The sequence below is a fragment of the Cucurbita moschata genome, unplaced genomic scaffold (genome assembly GCF_002738365.1).
Source record: "Cucurbita moschata cultivar Rifu unplaced genomic scaffold, Cmos_1.0 Cmo_Scf00022, whole genome shotgun sequence".
Lineage (NCBI taxonomy): Eukaryota > Viridiplantae > Streptophyta > Magnoliopsida > Cucurbitales > Cucurbitaceae > Cucurbita > Cucurbita moschata.
Genome location: NW_019268538.1, coordinates 2,288,419 through 2,309,129, shown reverse-complemented (window position 1 = coordinate 2,309,129; position 20,711 = coordinate 2,288,419). Strand labels below are relative to the sequence as shown.

The following is a 20,711-nucleotide window of genomic DNA, read 5'->3' as shown; positions in this document are numbered from 1 at the left end:
TACGAGATTCTTCCAAGTCGACGCCTCTTGAGTTGAGACGAGCAAAACCGGGTAAAGCAGGTTCCCAGTTGACGTGGGTCGTGAGCTAAGGAATGTCACGGACGGGTGAGGTTAGGGAAATTTGTTTTTCAGGATAAAAAGAGGGAAATGGGATAATATATTTTGACCCACGTGACACGCACTTGACGAGCAAAGTCCGGGAAACGCTTGGCGCAAATGTGGGGACCGCCTCTTTAAAGCATCGACAGCAGCGCATGCCACGTATCCCATCTTTTTAATGCATTTTGTTTTCAACCGTTGTTACTCATCTTGCCAATCCTCTCATATCACCCGCTGGTCACTTTATCATCAGGTTAGTTATTTTATGTGCCACTTCATTCTTTTTTATTCCAAAATAATAATAATAATAATAACAACAACAAATTAAAAGAAAATTATACGATGACAATTTTATAATTTCATAACTTTATTATTTCTAAGATGGAATTTATTCATTTTATTATTATTATTATTATTATTTTGCTACATTATAAAACAAGATATATTAAAATATTCAATAATGTCACAAGGGTGAAGTGGGAAAAATAATAATTATGAGATGTACTAACGAAGAATGATAATAATTGAATGTATGACACGTGGCGTCATTCGATTGGCTAAAGTTTGTTGGAGTTCATATAAGCATGCCTTTGTACCTAGAAATCATGATTGGGTGTTCTAGCAAAGTCCCTAAAGGCCTCAGCTTAATTATGGGGAGTAATCCAAAGGTCACTTTGAGTTATGATTCAATAAATATTAAATTTACTCTTTTAATCACACCTCCTGGGATAATCTATAGGGGAAATTGCCAATAATTAGTCAAATATAGGGGTATAAAAGACTTTTCATATAGAATAGTATGTGTGAAATTACCGATTTGTCCCTTTATAACAAAAAAAAAAAAACCCTAATGTCTCGGGCCAATTTTACCTATCTCGCTCATGTACTCACCATCACCCTCGATTGCTAGTCGATGACAATTTCGACTTCATCAACAATGGGAAGCAACGACTCTAGCTTTGAAAATGATAAGTGATGATGGAGAGGACGACCTCTATTTTATTGAGAGTTTTGAAACCTTTATAAATAAAATAAAAAGGTAATGTGCATTTTTTAAATAAACAAATAATTTTTTTTTAGTAATTTTTGCTTCCATATATGGGATAGGGTCGAACCATGGGCTGGAAAAACGAAAATGAAACGTGGGCCGCGGCTACTATTGGACGAGGCCCGTTAGAGATACAAGGCTTTCAGGCTTTTATCAGGCCCAGTTCTCCTTTCTTATATATATATTTTCCTTTTTTCCTCTTAAAAGAAAAAAAAACCCCTTAATTTGAATATTGAAAAAAATATGAAATTTTGTTAAAATTATCCACTTTGAACGTAAACTCTCGTGACTTAGCTTTAGACTTCCCTATAAGACCTCACACCAATTGAAATAATATTCTTAATTATAAACCCATGACCCTTCTCTAAATTAGCCAATGTGGGATTATTAATTTAAATCTTAAATTGTTATAAAAAATCAATTTATGAAAAATAAAAAAACCTCAATTATCTATTTCTAACATTTGCTCATAAAGGAAACAAAAACTTAATTTTTTTTTTTTTTTTGAGCATCCTCGGATTCTTCAAAACTTCAAATATGATTTTATATATTTTCTAAACGGATAATATTAATTAATGAGACAAATTTACTTAGTTCTATGATGGATAATTTAGTTAATATAAGAAGAAGATGTTCATAAATAATATTACAACTAAATAAAATTAAATTGGTTAAAAGCACCATTTTAATGATGATTAATCCCCACTCTCTATTCTAATTACAATTTGTATAACAAATATTTCATAAAGATTAAACTCAAATATTTAATTAATATATAGATTAGACTTTGTAGGCTAATACAAACATTTCCCAACGCAATCACATGTGCATATATTCTTGAGGTTATTTGGAATATAATTAAACCCTAATTTAAGAATGGTTAATTAAATTAATTAATATTATTATTTTATATGGTTGACCACTAAAAAGCTGACTACTTTCATTAAGACAGGATTCTTTTATATGTATAAAATATTTGTATGTGATTCATTTCCCATACTTTCATATAGTATATATTTTAATCCATTGAGATATTTATAATATTTTTATTTTTATTTAATTTATTAGCGCTAAATTAATAAAAATATCTATAAATTTTTTAATTTTTTAATAATACTTTTAAACTTAAAAAAATATATATATCTATATATAATTTTTTTTCATAAATAATTAAAAGTGCCCTTAAAAAAATACTAATAAAAATTTGAAAATATCATTAACATGTTTTAATCTTTTTTTTTAAATTTTAAAATAATTCTCTCTCTGTATTCTAAAAGATTGTGCCAAAAACACATGTGGGGCTTCCATAGTGTCATAATATTTTAAATTTTTATTTATAAATAAATATGAAAAATAGGGAAATTTGAAGAAAATAAAAAATAAAAAAGAATATTTTTGAGAGGGCGACGGTGAAGCCGCACGAGTTAGTTCATTGGATTCTCTTACACTGTTTGGATGAGGTTAGTTTCAGTCCAGACAAATAATAATAATGATACTTTTCAGAATAATAATGATAATAATAATAATAAGTTAAAATAAAATAAATAATACCCTTTGTTACATTATTATTTAAAACATTTTTTTAAATATATGATATAAAAACATTTTAGCAAAAAATATATTAATTAAAAAATAGCTATTTTAATTTTCACTCCACAATTTTATAATTACGTTAGAAAAAGAAATTAGTTAAAAAAAAAAAAAAAAAAAAACCTAAACTTTATTTTAAAATGCAAATTCCACGTGGAAAATGAAATTTTTTTTTGACGTATTGACGTGTTGTCACACTCAAATTCTTGTGTACAGGTGGAATGTATGGAGTAAAGGGAAACAGAGCACCTGCGCTCTGAGTCACAGCAGCCTTCTGGTGGCCAATACGGCGACGTTTCGCTGTCTCATCATCTTCTTCATCCGTCACTCTTGGAATCTGCACCGTCACCATGGCTGGGTACCATCAAAACCCTAAACCCATAAAGAAAGAAAGAAAGAAACAGAGCAGCATGAAAATGGCAGCCACCATTGACCCATTTCAAACTAAAGAGACCCACTGGTTGAAAATTGAGATTATCACAGCCCAAAAGTTGTGTGGTGTGGGACAGGTTCGAACCCTACACAACACAGTCCATAATTCTTCAAAATTCCAAGAACATAATAAAATTATATTAATGGTAATGTTACAGAGCAAACATATATTAACCTCAAATTCACACACAAAAAGAAGAAACCCAAACTTATTCAAATTGATATCTAATGAAGAAGAGGAGAAAATTAAGAAGTGGGTTTTGATTGAAATGTCTGTAAAAGTTGTATGAACATGCGAGCTTTGATTAATGATGTTTTTGAGCTTCAAACTGAAATGTCCGGTCGGGCGATGAAGAAGAAGAGCTCTAATTCTGGAGGGGCAAAAAAGGCAATTGGCGATCGCCGGAAGGAACAATCGGAGATGGGTCTTTGCTTTTTCGGCCCCGGTGGACATGTCAGAATCTCCGGGATTCTGAATCTCTCTGCTTTTGGCGTGCTGTAGCCGCCGCCGCCGTCGTCGTCAGGAAATTGAACAACGTCGTTCTGTGGCGGCGGAATCTGGTTCTGTGGCTTCTTCGTGGTTGTCTTCTTGATTTTCTTATTCACCTTGGAGGTGCGTATATTTCTTCTGGGTCTTGTCGCCATTTTCGCTCCTGAAGGTGCCATTTGGAAGGAATTTGGTGACTAGTCGATTGAGTAGCAGGGGAATTTGACAAAGCGGAACAAAACAAAAAACAAGACCAACCAACAGCCAACAAGCAACAACAACAACGTTAGGAAACAAAATAGAGGGTGTTATTGGTAAAGGAACAGGGTTCTGTAAAATGGGGTTCTGCAAAGATTATAGCTTTCAGAAGGGATTTCAGAGAATTTTGAAGACACCCATTGAAGAGAAGGATTGGCGTTCAAAAACCCACAAAGCCCTAGAGAGAGAAAGAGGAGAGAGAAAGGGAAAGGGGGGTTCGCATTCACAAGTGTGCTCGTGTCCGTCTCGAGCTCATTATAAGCATAGAGAATCAGGGTAGGCTGCCCGCTACCCGAGGCAAATAATCAGTGAGAGAGAGAAAGGAGGGAGATAGAGTTCAAATTTTTAGGCACCCTTCTTGGGATTACTCCTAATTTGATTAGTTCAAATTAGGGCTTGGGCTGCCCGCTGCCCGCTGGGAATCAATTTTTAGGTAAATAATTTATTATTTATTGCTATAAAAATAAAAATCAAATGAAAAATAAAATTAAAATAAAAATCTTGTACTTTATAGCTTCTCTTTAAGAAGCAGTTAAAAGAATCTGTGTTGGTGATGTAGGATAATTGTGAATTTTATTATTATAATATCTGTGGTGAAATTATAAATTCTTTAATTATTCGCGAAAAAATATTGGGTATAAATATTTTTTTAATTTATTCAAAATTATTGAAAAAAATGTCGTACTGTTGTAGATAGATGTCATATTAAAAAAAATAAAAGAGATAATAATAATAATAATAAATAAATAAAATATTAATTAAATACATATTATTAATCCAAATTCCTATGTCCTTTTCCAAATTTTCATCTTTTCAATTTAAACTTTATCCGAGGAAAATCTGTCTAGGTTTCAGTTTTGAAAAAACAAATGAAATGTTAGCTACAGATACAGTGGCCCATCTTTCTCACTCGACCCTTCAACTTTAATTTAAACACAGAAATATGATGGAGATTATAAGCCACCAACTACAGGCGTCTACCCAGAGGAATGGTTAATACATAGAGAGAACCCTTCTAACCAAATTCTTTTCACAAATTTATGCAGACCGAGCGATGCGTGCGACCTGCTCGTCTGGCTAACAATGGTCCTGGAAAGTAGAGAGAATGTATGGTCACCATAAGAACACAACCAAACTTGGCTCCTATTCACTTCTAACTCCTCCATAAACCTCATTGCTCCAAAACCAAACCAAAACAACGTAGTAATTGAAGAAAACACAGTGAATAGAATAGAATAGCTGATGTCACCGTCCTCTGGCGATAGCTTCGTCTAGCTCTTCTTGGGATGACGGGAACAACTCTATGTAACGGCTACCTAGTGTCATTCTATCCTTGGACATTGCTGCTTTCGAGTCTTGCTCGTTTGCGAATTCGACAAATGCTTCCCCACTTGGCCTTCCCTCTGAATTCAGTGTTAGATGAATCACGTCTTCTGATAAGATAAAACCTTTGAAGAAGTCCAGTATGTCATCCTTGCCTGCTGAATATGGCAGTCCTCTCAAACGTAATATACCTGTGTGTTCGGCGAAGTCTTTCACCTCATCGTTTAATTTCGACCTGGGTGCAGTTCTTCTTGGCGAACCACCCCGGGCATCGAAAACTTCATTCGCTACCGCCTTGTAGTATTCCTGTCGATTACTCCTGAAAATCTCAACATATCTCCTGCCCATGTTTTGCCTATTCCTTTGAAGGGCAAAATCAACCTGCAGAGGATAACCCAAAACACAAAAACCTTCCCCTGTGAATTTGCCATTCTTGTGGACGAAAATAATGTCAACTATGTCCAGACCATGAAAGAACTCAGCAACATCAGTTTCCATGCAATCGAAGGGAAGACCCCGTAGTCTGACAACGGGAAACGGTGGTGGCTGACCAACATATGCATAAGGACTTGCATTATACATAAACCCGGCACCCGGAGAAGTCCCATAATAAGAAGATCCCTGATCAACTATCCTTTGACGCTTTGCACCCATTTCACGACCATCACCACCATCAGCAAATGAACTTCAATCCGGACAAAAACAGAAACCTCATCAATATTCCATCCCAAGAGAGAAAAAAAATCGATGTATCAAATATAAGAAAAATATCCACACTTCTCCCACTCATTGGTATGCAGATAACGAAGAGATACTCCTACACGCATCTATTAACTAGCAGACAATTTCCTTGGCTATAAGAATGTAGACCTGCTAGTTCGAGTTTCTCGTAAAACAAATGTGGGTAAACTTTCAGTATTTTCCAAACACACTAAATAAATACAGAAAATGGCAGACGCTTCAGTAAAGGACTACATTAAAGTTGATCATCAACACAAACAGCTATAATTGACGAAAAGATTATTTCATCCTCTTTCACAGTTCAGGATTATCAAAAAAACTTTTAATCAAGAGTGTTGCTCCAGTGGTTAGGCACAAAATCGAGCAAAGGAAAAGATCGCTGTGCACATTATCCATCAGTTTGAAGATTAAAAAGAAAAGAGGACTGCAATCTTGCTTGCAACTTTTCAAAGGTGTTCAATACTCTCCAATATGTATCCATAAGAAGCGTTAAATCTTTTTGGTAATCTTTCTCCTCCAAATGCAATTTACCATAGTTTTTTGAATGGCTGGACATGAGATAACAAGGTGGTGAAAAGAAACTTGCAGGACATGTTTCCACGTATGTCCAAGCTCCAAATATCTCTTGGCTTCCATGCAGAATGGCCTAAATAAGCTAAATTCCTAGAAAAGTTCTAAAAAGTTTGGGACTTCCTCATCCTTGAGATGTCTTCAAAAACCTAGGTTCCAGGCCATTGTGTCTTTAATCCTGACAGCTAGCTCTCTCTATGCATTAGTTTCTCACAGTAATATAGAGGTGTGGGGATAATCCGCAAGTAAGGTGTCAGTGTGAGGGTTCGGGTCAGCAATTCTCCCAAGACCAAATTCTCTCTTGAAATTCACCGGAGGGTTGAACATTTGGGTGCTGGAAGTTTTATCAAGGGGAGAGCATCATATTTACTAGAAAAGACCTTGTGATAGAGAGAATTTGGTTCGTTTGACTCAATGTCACGTAAAATGAGGACCAAATTACGATAGATTACATAGCCAATACCCAAATCTCTTTTGAAAATACCAGGAAGCTCTGGAATGATACAAATTGACACAAGCCATGGATAATAGAAATTGACACAAGGTGGAAGTCAATTTTAAAAAGCCAATTAAAAAGTGGCTCATCCTTAGCGAACAGTTGAGATCCAGTTCCTATTGACATTATATTTAAACTAGCCATGGATAAAAGAAATCCGAGAACTAAGAAAAATTGTGGTTCGACTGTTTCTAGCAGGATTTCGAAATTTTGTCAATACCCTTAGGGATGTACAGGAAGTCAAGGGGAATATGCTCTTCTGCCTCCTCTAGATGGGTACACACTCGTTATGGATTTCAATTCATTCTTCCTTCCTTCTTCATTCACACTGATAGTGGAATTTCTATTTTAGCCTTCTTGCCCTTTCCTCATTATCTAATCTCTTTCCCATTCTAAAACAAATCTCATATATTGTTAAGACGATAAAAATTAAAGCTCAGGCGTTCTCAATACCTAAAACTAATTGATGGCAATTCAACATCCAGTCTTCGAAACCATATAAACTAGCCAACTAATCATCCAACCACTTAGAGTCACTGAAACAATAAACTGAAAATATCCAAAATTTTCAAGTTAAAACTTCGGTTTTATTTTGCTTTGCTAGTTCATCCATACATCATATGAAATTGCCTCTACGCATCCGGTTATGCAAAGCATTTACAAAGCGATAAGAACCTAGAAGAACAAAATCCACGCATACACGATCATACCCGTAATCGGAGATTCGAAATCAACAAAATAAGCCTCTAAACAATTCTAATCCAATAAAAGAAAGAACGGAACACTCAGAGTGAATGAAGAAGAAAACACACGGTACGTAAGAATAATTAGTGAAAAGAGGCTTGGAATCCTCATCAATTTAGAAATACACAGAAAGTAGAGAGAAACGAAGCGATTGGAACCCCAAATCGGCGTGAAATACAAGAATTATGGGGAAAAGAATCGTAGAAATAGGAAGAGGTTAAGAATAGGGATCAGAGGAAGAGAAAACTTACCCTCGATAGAACATGGTCGCGCTGATAGGGGGGGATGCCCAGCTGTTGATGTCGAAGCGGCAGGCGTCGCAGCATCAGTTGAATTGTGAAATCTGAATCCATATGGCGAAGTAAATATTAAATAAGCGTGAGAAGCTGAGACCTCACTGCGCCTGAATGGACCCGTGCCCTTCCTTCATCGTTCCCGACAGGCCCATCAAATTTGAGTAGAAAGATAAACACAGTTTCCAAAAATTAAATATTTAAAATTTAATTATAAAAATGTAACATTTTCATTATAGACTAAATATAAATTATAATTTTTCAAATTTTTTTAAAAGATTAGGATAAAATAGAAAGATGGGCCGAAGCCCACGTGGAATTTGGGCCTCATGGGCTCAGTGTGGTTGAAAAGTTCGAATGGGTTACTTGGACCATGCTGCCACGTGCGAGCCGAATTTGACTCACGTGATCTTCCGTATCCATTTTCCACGTTGAGATTAGTGACTACGTGACCTTACGCATTTTACGGCCGCGTGAACATCACTTTTCAAGGTCCAAACTTGTTTACCTTTGTATGAGACTGAACGAGACGATGAAAAAAAAAATGAATATATTTCACGCGCGAATATGCGCGTGGATCATTGAAGAATAGCTCTATGAAACGTGTCAAGACTAAAAAAGAACATTCAAAATTGTCCAGCGTGGCTAAGAATCCGCCAGATTCCACGCTACCTGTCGGTTAAAGAATGCTCTAGATCTTCTAAATTTTAAAATTATTTTCTAAAAATTAAAAGAATAAAAACCACAATTTTCTTAGCTGGATAGAAAATTTTTACGGTTATATATTGTATTAAAAAAATAGTCATATAGGTACGAAATTTATAAGGATAACTAATTTAGTAGATAAAAGTGTTGGATGATGAAAGTCCTACATCTGCTAATTTAGAGAATGATCATGAGTTTATAATTAAAAAATACTTTCTTTGTTTGAGGCTTTTTGGAAAAGCTCAAAGCAAAGTCACGAGAGCTAATACTCAAAGTAGACAATATCATACAATTGTGGAGAATCATGTTCATTTAATAGAGTATCAGAGTCATGTCCTAAACTTAGTCTTGCCAATAGATTGACATATCCTCAAATGTCGAACAAAGAACTCCAAAAAAAAAAGGAGTCGGGCATCCTCGAAGGCATAATAAAAAATGACTAAGACTCCAAAAGAAAAAGGAGTCGAGCGTCGATTAAGGGGAGGCGTACTTTGTTCGAGGAGAGGTATTGGATGATGAAAGTCCCACATCGGTTAATTTAGGAAATGAAGAATACTTTCGGCTAATTTAGGGAATGAAGAATACTTCCTCCATTGGTTTGAATCCTTTTCGGGAAGACCAAAACAAAACCTTGAGAGTTAATGCTCAATTGTGGAGAATCGTATTCGTCTAATAAAAAAAAAATTTAAAATATTATTGGAGTTTAAAAAAAGAATGTAATAATGAAAAAAAAAACCCAGTAAAAATATAATTTCAATTCGAAAAAAATAAGATTATTGCATGGATAATCTAGGACCTCAAAAAAAACGTGTGGTTTGTGTTGGCAGTTGGCACGAAAAAAATAAGATGAAGCAAGAAAAACACAACGGCAAAAATCACGGACACACGTGCCGCCAAGAATCTGAAACCAAATTGAACTGTGGAAGTTCCAGTTTCTCACGGTAGGTGAATCTTTGACCCAATCCCCGCTGCCCATTTATTCTTCTCCTTTATATTCCATTCAATTGCTATATTACGCCTCCCACAATCTTCCTTCCTTCTCTCAACGTTTTTTTCTCCACAATGGTGGGAGCTTTCTTCCTTGTGGGTACAACACCGGTGGTGGACTCATCGCCGGTTACCAATATGAGTCTCACAACTGGTGGACATTTGGTTCTGCCCACCAAATCTAAGCTTAAGAATCATTTGGCCGTATCATCATCGGTGAGTTCGTTCGTGAATTCCGGCGGCCAGTGGCGGCTCTCCGCCGTTGGTGGCCACCGGAGGAATCTACGGAGGAAACGCAGGCTTGTTATTTCTAATGAATTTGCAGGGCAGTATGAGGATAGTTTTGATGATGTGAAAATGGTATGAACAGAACATGATATGACTGTTCTTGGATGGAAAATTTGTTGATGTTTTGATTTCCACGTGCAGCAAATACAGAATTACTTCACATTCAAAGCTGTGAAGACAGTTCTTAATCAGCTTTATGAGATGAATCCTACCCAATACAGATGGTTTTATGAGTAACTACTGAACCCTTTCACCTCACTTTCCTTAACTTCCTCGAAATCAATATAATCCACAATTTCTCTGTTTCTACCTCGACAGTTTTGTTGTGAATCACAAGCCTGGAGATGGGAAGCGTTTCATCCGCACCCTCGTAAAGGTATTATTACGACCTCCTCGGCTCAGATCAAAAGTTTAAAGGTTCGAATCTTTTATGTCTAAACAGAGATGATTATGATTAACAGGAGAAGCAGGATTTGGCTGAGAGAGTGATGGTAACGAGGCTTCATCTCTATAACAAATGGGTTAAGGTAAGAAGATTACAATTTCTTTGGTTGGAATCACTTTAAGAACACATATTGACAGTGATTTTCTGATATTGCGTAGAAATGTGATCATGCTGAAATATACAAAGAGATATCTGATGAGAACTTAGAGTTGATGCGAGAGCGACTAATGGAGACTGTGATATGGCCTTCAGATGAGTAGAGGTTTTAGAAGATTGGCAGACTAGGAGCTACTACATTGTTTTGTTCTCTTTTCTTTTCCTGTGGTTTCATTCTTATTCATATTGTTTACACCAACTAATAAGAATTCTTACGTCCAATATTACAAAAACTGTGAATGTATGTATCGATCTTATTGAACATGTTGCTATCGACCCACGAGACATTTTGGATGATCAGGTTGACCTTATTGTGAGATCCCACGTCGGTTGGGAGGGGGGAACGAAACATTCCTTATAAAGGTGTGGAAACCTCTCCTGAGTAGATGTGTTTTAAAAACTGTGAGGCTGACAGCGATACGTAACGGGCCAAAGTGGATAATATCTACTTGTGGTGGGTTTGGGCTGTTACTAATGGTATTAGAGTCAAGACATTGGGTGGTGTGCTAGTGAGAACACTGGGCCCTCAAGGGGGTGGATTGTAAGATCTCACATCGGTCGGAGAGAGGAACGAAACATTCCTTGTAAAGGTGCAGAAACCTCTCCCTAGTAGACGTGTTTTAAAAACCGTAAAGCTGACAGTGATACGTAACGGGTTAAAGCGGACAATATTTACTAGCGGTGGGTTTGGGCGGTTACTAATGGTATAGAGTCAGACACTGGATGGTGTGCTAGTGAGGAAACTGGGTCCTCAAGGGGGATAGTAAAATCTTATATTGGTTGGAGAGAGGAACGAAACATTCCTTATAAAGGTGCGGAAACCTCTCCCTAGTAGACGTGTTTTAGAAGAGAAGGTAGTACAAGATATACATACCGTTTGGTCGGCGGAAGAATCAAGATCTTGTTGGTGGTGGAACCAGGCAATACCAACCGGGCTGTCGTGACGTAGTCTACGATAGCGTTTTTCAAAAGTTATCGTATCTATCATTTCTTGTAGTGTAATTAGATTGCCACGAAGAATGCAGCAAGAGCAGCCCTTCCACGCTACCAGGAGCTCTTGTGAGATATCTGGGACTCCATATAGCCATGAATGTCTAATCCTAATCTCAGCACAAGCCAAAAGCAGAGCCACTATAGTACGAGAATTGGGTCAGAATCCTCCCCATCGCACTCCATAAACAAGAACACTGCCTCTTTACAGTACGAACACACCACATATCCAGAAATCAAAGCGTTTCACGACACCATATCTCTTTCAGGCATTTCATCGAACACTTTACAGGCCTCTTCAACAAACCCACATTTACTATAAAAGCCGACCAATGCAATCCGAACCCAAACATCTTTGATCAAATATGAATCCCGAATACAAGAATGAATTCGTACCCCTTGTCAAATGGGTTGAGCCTTCCCCAAGCCTCTAGAACAGGAGGTATTGTAGCAAAATCAGGTGCAATCCCAAGATGTTCTATCTAGGTATATTTTGAAAGAATGCCATGTCGTTTGAGACATTGTAAGGACAGTTTTAAATTTTATTAAAAGTATAATAATTAAAATTAAATCACTATATATATATATATATATATATATATATATATATATATATATATATTTAATCATTACAAAATTGTAACACGCCTAGAAAAATATAACGTATCGTCGGCTTCAATCTTAAACGTATCTTGGTATTGAGAGATTTCTACACTCTTATAAGAAATGTTTCATTTCCCTCACCAATTGACGTGAGATCTCACAATCCACCCTCTTCGGGACCAGCATCTTCGCTGGCACACCGCTTGGTGTTTGGTTCTGATATCACTGTAGTCGTTCAAGTCGACCGCTAGTAGATATTATCTATCTTGGCCTTTACCTTCACAATTTTAAAATGCGTAATAAACTCTGAAGATTAAAAAAAAATATATTATATATTTTTTTACCAATAATAGAAAAAATACATTTTTAAACAAATAGTTTCAAAGGAGAAGGATTGCATATAACAAACAACCTGCATAAAATCTTATGACACTGAACTGAACACTGTGATTTACAGCTACAAAACACTCGTACACTCGTACAAATCTTCTATGTTTTCTTGTCTTCTTGTTCAAGAACATGCTGTCTTCTCTTGTCTTTTCTGTACATGGTCTCTAAGCTTCAACTTTTTAAGGTTTTAAGCTGAATGTCCTGATGCAGTCCAGCCCTATATATGAAGGTATGGACATAAATGGAAGAAAAAAACATCATCCAACAGCTTATCCATGTCCTACAAACGACTTGGAATCTAGCTTTGGAGGAAATACCAAGGTCCTGTTCCCGTGCCGACCCTGTAAGCGAAGGCCAGTGCAGTTCAAAAACATTAGATTTTTGTAATGAATACCGTAATATGGTAACTGATTTGTGATCGTTCGTTAACGAGTGTTGGATGACACGAGTTCGGATAGATAGAGTGTAGATGGACGTACCTCCAGAATCCGGCTAGTGTTCGTAAGCTCATGTAGATGGTTAAGGCGACCCAGATACCGATGAATCCTTGAGTTGAGGAGAGAATGAACAAACAGAAAATGCTGATAATAGCCACCAGAACCTGGAGAGAAGGAATGTAAGTTTGGATGGTTAGGTGATTAAAGTTCATCTAGAATTCATTTTAGGCTACAATCTTGTTCATTTTAGGCTCGAGTTACTATACGTATCATTGTTGTTAGGAACCACGGACCTCCATAATGGTATGATATTGTTCACTTTGAGCATAAGCTCTCATGGTTTTATTTATGGTTTACCCAAAAAGCCTCGTACCAATGAAGATAGTGTTCCTTACTTATAAACTCATGATCAACCCCTTAATTAGCCGATGTGACACTCCTCTCCCAACAATCCTACCCTCGAACAAAGTACACGATAAAGTCTCCCCTAAGGCCTATGGAGCCCTCGAACAGCCTCCCCTTAATCGAGACTCAACTTTTATTCTGGAGTCTTTGAACAAAGTACACTCTTTGTTCGACACTTGAGTCACTTTTGACTACACTTTCAAGGCTCACAACTTCTTTGTTTGACATTTAAGGATTCTATTGACATGACTAAGTTAAGGGCATGACTCTAATACCATGTCAGAAACCACGAACTTCCACAATTGTATGATATTGTCTACTTTGAGCATAAGCTCTCGTGGCTTTACTTTTGGTTTCCTCAAACGGCCTCATACCAATGAAGATAGTGTTCCTTACTTATAAACCCATGATCAACCCCTTAATTAGCCGTGGGACTCATCTCCCAACAATCCTCAACATTTGTAAGATCCCGACCATGACTAGATTTTAGGACAATAACCAGCCACCATAGTTGTTTTTTGTATAATTGGCGAGTATGCGAACAGGGGGACTATGAACTCACCATGGAGTAAGCTGAGTAAGCAAAATCAGAAGCTCCAAAGTTGATGCCATCAAAAACAAATGCCAAGGCATTGATTGGTTGCATAGCAGCAATAAACTGTACAGATTAAAACAAAATTCAGTTTAGGCTTCCGTTTGATATTGAAATGAGTGATTTATTCCTATAGTTTGCGTTGGCAGAGTTACAAGGGGACATACTGGAGTTCCTATGCCGATTAGGTGGAGGACATCGACGTCGCTTGTAAATAACTTTGCCCCGAATGTCATCCCGGCTCCAACGAAGACTCCAAGCCCCAATCCCAGCAACAATCCCAGCTGCAGTATAGTTTACTATATATTAGAGAAACTCCCTTTACTAAAAGTAATTAGATCTCTCAAAAAACGATAGGAACCTGTAATACTCGTGATGCTGCAGTCGTTGCCTTATCATGGTCGTTTTGGGCAAATGCACTTGCTAGTATTGTCTGAAGAACAATAAGAACACTTAACATGAAAGGCTTGTAGTTCTGAATACATATGCACATGATTGAAAGAAATCTTTTACAAACCTGCCCAGCAACAGCTAAGCCATCGGCAAGTAGAGACATCGCCAGCCAGACCTGCAAGCAGACCTGAAATGCAGCCATTGATGTGGATCCTTGGCGTGCAGCCAGGGACGCAGCAAGCGTCACGCAGAACGTCACAGCAATGACTCTCATTAATAATAGAAAGCCTACAGAAGCATGAACATGGTTAATCAAATCTTCAGATTTTGCAGCATGCTTTACACAAATCTCTTACCATTTTTCAGAAACCGACTAAATTGCAAATGTTTGATACTGGGAGGTAAGAGATCAACTTGTCCCATTAATCTCCAAAAGAGTATCAGTGCTATTAGGTACCTACAAAATAAGAAGTAAATGTAAAAACAATAGCCAGAATATGCTCGAGAAGCCGTGGAATCGACAAATAACATAAAACTTACTGCGATATAACGTGTGCAATGGCTGCACCACTGACACCTAAACGAAAAATGAATATGAATATTGGGTCTAGAATGATGTTTGTTGCATCTCCTGCCACTGATGAAGAACAAGGGGGGAAATATGAACATGGATAATTCAGAGGTTCCAAAAAGAAAAGGTGGTTTCAAGTATACCAGTTGCAAATAAAGGAGTTTTTGTGTCCTTAAAACCGCGAAAGACGCCTTGCATGGCCAAGGAGAGAAGAACTGCCGGGGCGCCGAGTGACCGCAGTGTCAAGTATTGTTGTGCAGAAGTCATCATCGGCGAATCCTACGTTCATGTTATGCAGCAACAATCATGTACAAGAAAGGATTGAGGCATTAGTTTCAATAGGTAATACTTACTGACTTGACTCCCATGAAGTTTAGTAGAGGTTTTGCTCCAGATATCAAGAAAATGGCTTGTATGAGACCAAGAACACCGCCGATAACCAAAGCCGAAGAGGCCGATGGGATATATCTTCTTCCATTCTCTTCAGTTTTCCCTGTCAAGGATAACAAATGGAATCAGATGATGAATCAGAAGAAACGTTGAGTAGTGAATGAAGGAATGCATACCATTGTGTGGGATCATCAATTTTGATTCCTCATTTGTGAATAAACCTGTCTCCTTATCGTTATTATCCTTTGCTTCATTACAAGCACTTCCAATAGCATCTTCCTCAGCAACAAAAGATGTGGTGACACTAACAAGGGGGAAAATTGCAATTCTTGAAACTTGATTGAATAAAGCAATAGCAACTCCAACGGCAGCAAGCTCCACAGGACCTGCATCCATGATATAGCTATATGAACACGACCCTTGTTGAGAATTGTTGGGAGGGAGTCCCATATTAGCTAATTTAGGGATTGATCACGGGTTTATAAGTAAGGAATACATGTCCATTGGTATGAGGCCTTTTGGGGAAGCCCAAAGCAAAGTTACGAGAACTTATGCTCAAAGTAGACAATATCATACAATTGTAGAGATCCGTGATTCCTAAAAATCTTGAAAAGAAAAGCAGAGTTACCTATTTGGCCAATGAATGCTGTGTCAACCAGAGAAGCTACAGGGTCAGCTGCCAAAGCTAGTGCGGCAGGCAAAGCAATCTGTGCTATTTCCCGACCAAGGTCATCCAACTTAAAGACATGTCTGTTCACAAAAAACAGAACAAGAAAGGAATTACCACGCATGAAAGAATGTTTCCTATTACAAACATAATGGATCATAATCCAGAAAGCTAAAAGACAGTCCCCCATTGAATCTGTGTCTAGAAAGCATAGCGAAACAAAGACAACAAAAAAGTTTGATAAATGTTGAGCAGCTTCTTTACCTGGCATCCTTGAAGAAAATACGAATAGGCATTCTCGTTTTTTCCCAAGAGGGATAAGGATCATCTTCCTCAGACATGATCGAGAAGGCCATTACCTAAACTGTTCGAAATCGATACCCAGAGCCTGCAGAATGAACAAAAACGTCGATACTCCAATTGTTTCACTACCCAACACAGAATATTGAAGTGGGTATGAGCTATAAGTGAGAACTTTGTTGGAACAAAGACAACATATATAAAGAACTATGGAAAACTAACCCAGAGACAGAGTCTAAATTAACTTCTCCACCAAAAACAGCCTAACCTTTGGGCAAAACTTCCTAACTGGAGGCCCCTCATGGTCCACAATCCTTTAGACCAAAAAAGAAAACAAAAAAAATCAACCCAAAGTCTAAACAGAGAAACCTCCTAAGAGACTCATGGTTGAAACATTGCCACCAAGACATTTCAAGTTGGGTACCTCAACTCCGACGGCGTGGAAGAAACCCCAATACAAATTGGAAGCACGGAAGAAAGAGGGAAGAGGGTGTCTTTGTCTGAAGCCAGTTGCCAATTGAGGTATTGAAAAATTGGTTTGATTAGGAGCCTGTGAGGGTCGGAGGCGAAGAGGACGAGTTTGTTGGTCAGTTGACGAAGAGAAGCAAATGGAAGTGAGGCATTCGTCGGCGTTGGCGTTGGCGGGCAAAAGACAAGCGGCAAAGGGAAGAGGCCCAAGTCCTTCCCGCTAAGGAAAAGCGGCCAGTGTTCGATACCGAATTTCACTGCCGGTAATTTACCTATAATTTCCTTGCATTTATTAACAATTATGAGCTAATTTAAGAATGCTTTGAAAATATATAAAATATTGATGTCCAAAAGACTCTCTTACCCCCATCAACCTAACCGAATTGCTACTATTAACGTTTGAATATCAATTAATTTAAATTAACTTAAATTAATTTTAAATAAATATAAAATTTATGGGGTCAGATTCCTCTACTATAAGAATTTATAGTTAATTTTAATATATATATATATATATGTATTTTATGATATAATTATATATATATACATATTTAATTTAATTTTAGTTCGTTTTTTGGATAATTATTCTTAAAAATAGACTGTAAATTTTTTTTAAAAAAACCCTAATTTATTATTTAAAAATAAATAAATTGATATTATATAAAATTAATTTTTTTAAATAATATAAACATATGGTATAGATGTGATGGTCGCCAATTTAAAGAAAAATTCTTGCTAGACTTTTTGTGGCTTCGCGAAATATCATTAATGTTGAAACTAAGTTTCACTACAAACCAAGTTGTAGGTTAAGGTGTTCTAAATGCAAACGTTCATCTCGACTCATCATCTTAGTTTTCAATAACATGATCTCCACGCTTCTACATCTATTTGAAAGGTTCATCGAGATATGTTTAAATTTAAAATTCCGTGTAAAAACATTTCAAAATTTAATTAAACAAATATTTTCACAGAAAATATGATGCAGTAAATAGCAGTAAAAATGAACACAATTTAAACAAATCAGTTTGTCGTTAGAGCCTAATTACGTTTACGGAAAGTTAAAAAATTGTGTTTTTAACCATAAAATAATAGTAAATAAAAATGTAAAAAATTAATGAAATTTTATATTTCGAATGGCTTGTGACAAAGACACGTGTCGAGAAGTTATTGCTGTTACAAAAAGTGACGGAATAAGATTCAATGGTTGATAACCGCCAAGTCTGGAGTGAAAAGACTATAATAGCCCCATAATTTGTGCAATTCGGGAATATTTTGACCAATTTTTAACTTTTTTTTGTAATTCAAAAAATAAAGACACGTGTCGGGACATTATTGCTGTTACAAAAAGTGACGGAATAAGATTCAATGGTGGATAACCGCCAAGTCTGTAGTGAAAAGACTATAATAGCCCTATAATTTGTGCAATTCGGGAATATTTTGACCAATTTGTAACTTTTTTTTTTGTAATTCAAAAAATAATTATAATTATAAGATAAATATTCGAACCAACCAGAAGTATTCCAAAATTCAATTTTTATGCGATGTTTCTCGAACACCAATATTGGAATAATAAAAATAAAAAGCATCAAATTATATAAAAGAATTAAATGCCTAAATATTCAAGCTTGGAAGAATAATATTTAATAGTAGGTAAGAATTGTATTATATTTATTTGAGTGACATTTTAAAAAAATATATAATAATGCAAAGTTTAAGAACTTATATTAAAAAAAAATTGCTAAAGTTAGTCTAAAAAGTAGAAAATATGAGTGCACGGTGCTTTTGAGTGGCCACTAATTTTGATCTTTAATGCACACCCACTTGGCAAATCTACTGACACTTAGGTTCAACCCAATCAAATCAGAACTATTAAAACAAAAACTAGACCTCTATTATTGCGATCGGTAAAACTCAATTGATTAAGACATATATAATTTATGAAAAGATTTAGACTCGTAAAAATTTAATAATAAATTAATTTAAAAACTTATCAGACAGAATTTTATTATAATAGAATTGTTGAGATACTTATTATTGTGGTGGAATCTTAAGTGGGTTTGATGTGGATCTTTAATTATTAGCTTGTTTATATCACAATTTCATTTAATTAATTTTAATAATCGTATCCACATTTTTTTTTATTAATATGATTTAAATTTATTTGAAATCAAGTGGATAACAAAATCTTACATTAATTTTATAATGTAATAATTATATTTTAATTGAATTTAGGTCTAGTTTGGAGGCACTATTGATTAAATATATAAAGTAATTAAGGGTAATCTTTTTTTTTAATATAATTTTTTGGATTTAATTATTATTTTTTGAATTTCAATTACAAATTATTAGAAAAAGAAAAAAAAGTTTGGTGTATATTATTTATTATATGAGAAATGTAATTATCATAATGGAAATATATATAAAATGTGTCACAAACGCTCGACCTAACTTATTTGACATATAGTCCTAAACATTCCATTTCTCAACTTTACTTTATGGTGTGAACGTTTATAGGGTTTTATATAAATTATTGAAATCACGTGAAATTGTTTTCATATTTATCGACTCTTTCTCGAGATGAGGTGTAAAGACGATTACTCAATTATTGTTATAATATACGAGCTATAGCTTCCTACCATCTTGAAAAATTGAAAGTGAGATGTTTGTGAAGTGGGGTGGAGATCGGGAAGTCTTCTCTGTCCTCGTCCTTGTCCCTATTTCATTTTCCATTTATTTTTGTGGGGATTGGAGCGGTGTCGAGGATAGGAAATGTAATCCCTATTTCCAAACATGTTTAGCTCCCTCTTCTATTTTCGGCCCCATTCAGAGCGGATCACATAGGTTAACGAGTTGTTGAAGGGTCACGAGGGAAACTCCGAATTGTCACCGGAGTCTTGAGAAGAAGAGTTTTGAAGTTAGTATTCCCTTCAAAGGGAAGTTTTAGGATGCTGTTTTCAACTCTTTAGGTGATCTAATTGTGTGGGAATCTTCAGCCATCACTTGTAATTAAAAGATTAATTAATTTTCATTGAAATTAAGTTAATATGTTCATAAACATGGTTGAAACAAACTAAATAATTTCTAAAAAGTCTGAATAATTGGGGGAAATTGTAACATGTTAGCATTAATTTAATATTGATAAATTAAATATTTGAGTAATTGAATAATAATTATTCCAAATTTCTTTATATTCTCACACCCCAATCACATCACTTTAATATATGATGCTTTATATTAAGCAATTTGAGCAAAGCCTGTTTTCAGTTGGAAATTTATGACAAAACTATTGTAATTTAATTTAGGAATAATTGAGATATATTCAAATATTCGAGATTCAATAAGAATATGAAAATTAATTTTAATTGATGAAGAGATTATATTATTTTCTTTATTGTTTTTATAAATATTATTCTTTTAAAGTTTTTTTTTTAAATAAAAAGAATATTAAAATGCAAAACTCTGTAAGATTTCACAACAAAACATTCTTTATAAGTAGCAGACATGTTTTAAAACTTTAAGGAAAAGTCAAGAAACGAAATTCATTAATGCAATGGAATTCAAGCACATGAAAACTAGTCTTGGAAGGAAATCTCTATTCAAATCATATAATCCTTCAGAAGCGACGAATGAAAAACTAGTACCGGAAGGAAATCTTTATTCAAATCATATAATCTTTCAGAAGCTGACATCGCTACTTGATTCCTCGTCGACAACCAGTCGACAGCCAGCCAACCAACAATTGTCGACGGGACTTCTTTACCTTCAACCTAGTTGCCTTATCTTATCTCGCACTTTCAAACTACCTTTTCTTACCTTAGAGTTTGCTTTTATGTCTTCGACCTT

At 35.7% G+C, this 20,711-nt stretch overlaps 4 protein-coding genes across 4 annotated transcripts; 1 reads left to right on the top strand and 3 right to left on the bottom strand.

Annotated features, from left to right (window-relative positions):
* Positions 1-3,411: 3,411 nt before the first annotated feature.
* Positions 3,412-4,153, bottom strand: LOC111459621 (cyclin-dependent protein kinase inhibitor SMR13-like). The gene has a single exon (XM_023102610.1). The coding sequence runs from the start codon at positions 3,833-3,835 to the stop codon at positions 3,494-3,496; it is 342 nt and encodes a 113-aa protein (XP_022958378.1). The 5' UTR covers positions 3,836-4,153; the 3' UTR covers positions 3,412-3,493.
* Positions 4,154-4,807: 654 nt separating this feature from the next.
* On the bottom strand, positions 4,808-8,159 carry LOC111459832 (heterogeneous nuclear ribonucleoprotein F-like). Its single transcript, XM_023102909.1, has 2 exons — positions 8,040-8,159; positions 4,808-5,922 (listed from the first exon to the last, which is right to left on the bottom strand). The coding sequence occupies exons 1-2, from the start codon at positions 8,051-8,053 to the stop codon at positions 5,160-5,162; spliced, it is 777 nt and encodes a 258-aa protein (XP_022958677.1). The 5' UTR covers positions 8,054-8,159; the 3' UTR covers positions 4,808-5,159.
* Positions 8,160-9,706: 1,547 nt separating this feature from the next.
* Positions 9,707-10,959, top strand: LOC111459633 (chaperonin-like RbcX protein 2, chloroplastic). Its single transcript, XM_023102630.1, has 5 exons — positions 9,707-10,133; positions 10,203-10,294; positions 10,380-10,437; positions 10,523-10,588; positions 10,665-10,959. Exons 1-5 carry the CDS (start codon positions 9,849-9,851, stop codon positions 10,764-10,766), a joined length of 603 nt encoding a protein of 200 aa, XP_022958398.1. The 5' UTR covers positions 9,707-9,848; the 3' UTR covers positions 10,767-10,959.
* A 1,709-nt stretch (positions 10,960-12,668) lies between these two features.
* Positions 12,669-17,147, bottom strand: LOC111459102 (protein DETOXIFICATION 42-like). Its single transcript, XM_023101857.1, has 15 exons — positions 16,825-17,147; positions 16,623-16,714; positions 16,365-16,488; positions 16,062-16,183; positions 15,610-15,819; positions 15,397-15,536; positions 15,187-15,322; positions 15,013-15,109; positions 14,829-14,929; positions 14,597-14,760; positions 14,441-14,512; positions 14,247-14,363; positions 14,050-14,145; positions 13,125-13,246; positions 12,669-12,986 (listed from the first exon to the last, which is right to left on the bottom strand). The coding sequence occupies exons 3-15, from the start codon at positions 16,454-16,456 to the stop codon at positions 12,944-12,946; spliced, it is 1,512 nt and encodes a 503-aa protein (XP_022957625.1). The 5' UTR covers positions 16,457-16,488; positions 16,623-16,714; positions 16,825-17,147; the 3' UTR covers positions 12,669-12,943.
* Between the last annotated feature and the right edge of the window lie 3,564 nt (positions 17,148-20,711).

Excerpts from the sequence above, each read along its gene's own strand:
- LOC111459102 (XM_023101857.1), bottom strand. The coding sequence starts at position 16,456 with ATGGCCTTCTCGATCATGTCTGAGGAAGATGATCCTTATCCCTCTTGG. Across the intron at positions 14,364-14,440 it reads CAGCATCACGAGTATTACAG|CTGGGATTGTTGCTGGGATT; the intron begins GTTCCTATCGTT and ends ACTATACTGCAG. Across the intron at positions 14,146-14,246 it reads TAATCGGCATAGGAACTCCA|TTTATTGCTGCTATGCAACC; the intron begins GTATGTCCCCTT and ends TAATCTGTACAG.
- LOC111459633 (XM_023102630.1), top strand. The coding sequence starts at position 9,849 with ATGGTGGGAGCTTTCTTCCTTGTGGGTACAACACCGGTGGTGGACTCA. Across the intron at positions 10,134-10,202 it reads GTTTTGATGATGTGAAAATG|CAAATACAGAATTACTTCAC; the intron begins GTATGAACAGAA and ends TTCCACGTGCAG. Across the intron at positions 10,295-10,379 it reads CAATACAGATGGTTTTATGA|TTTTGTTGTGAATCACAAGC; the intron begins GTAACTACTGAA and ends CTACCTCGACAG.
- LOC111459621 (XM_023102610.1), bottom strand. The coding sequence starts at position 3,835 with ATGGCACCTTCAGGAGCGAAAATGGCGACAAGACCCAGAAGAAATATA.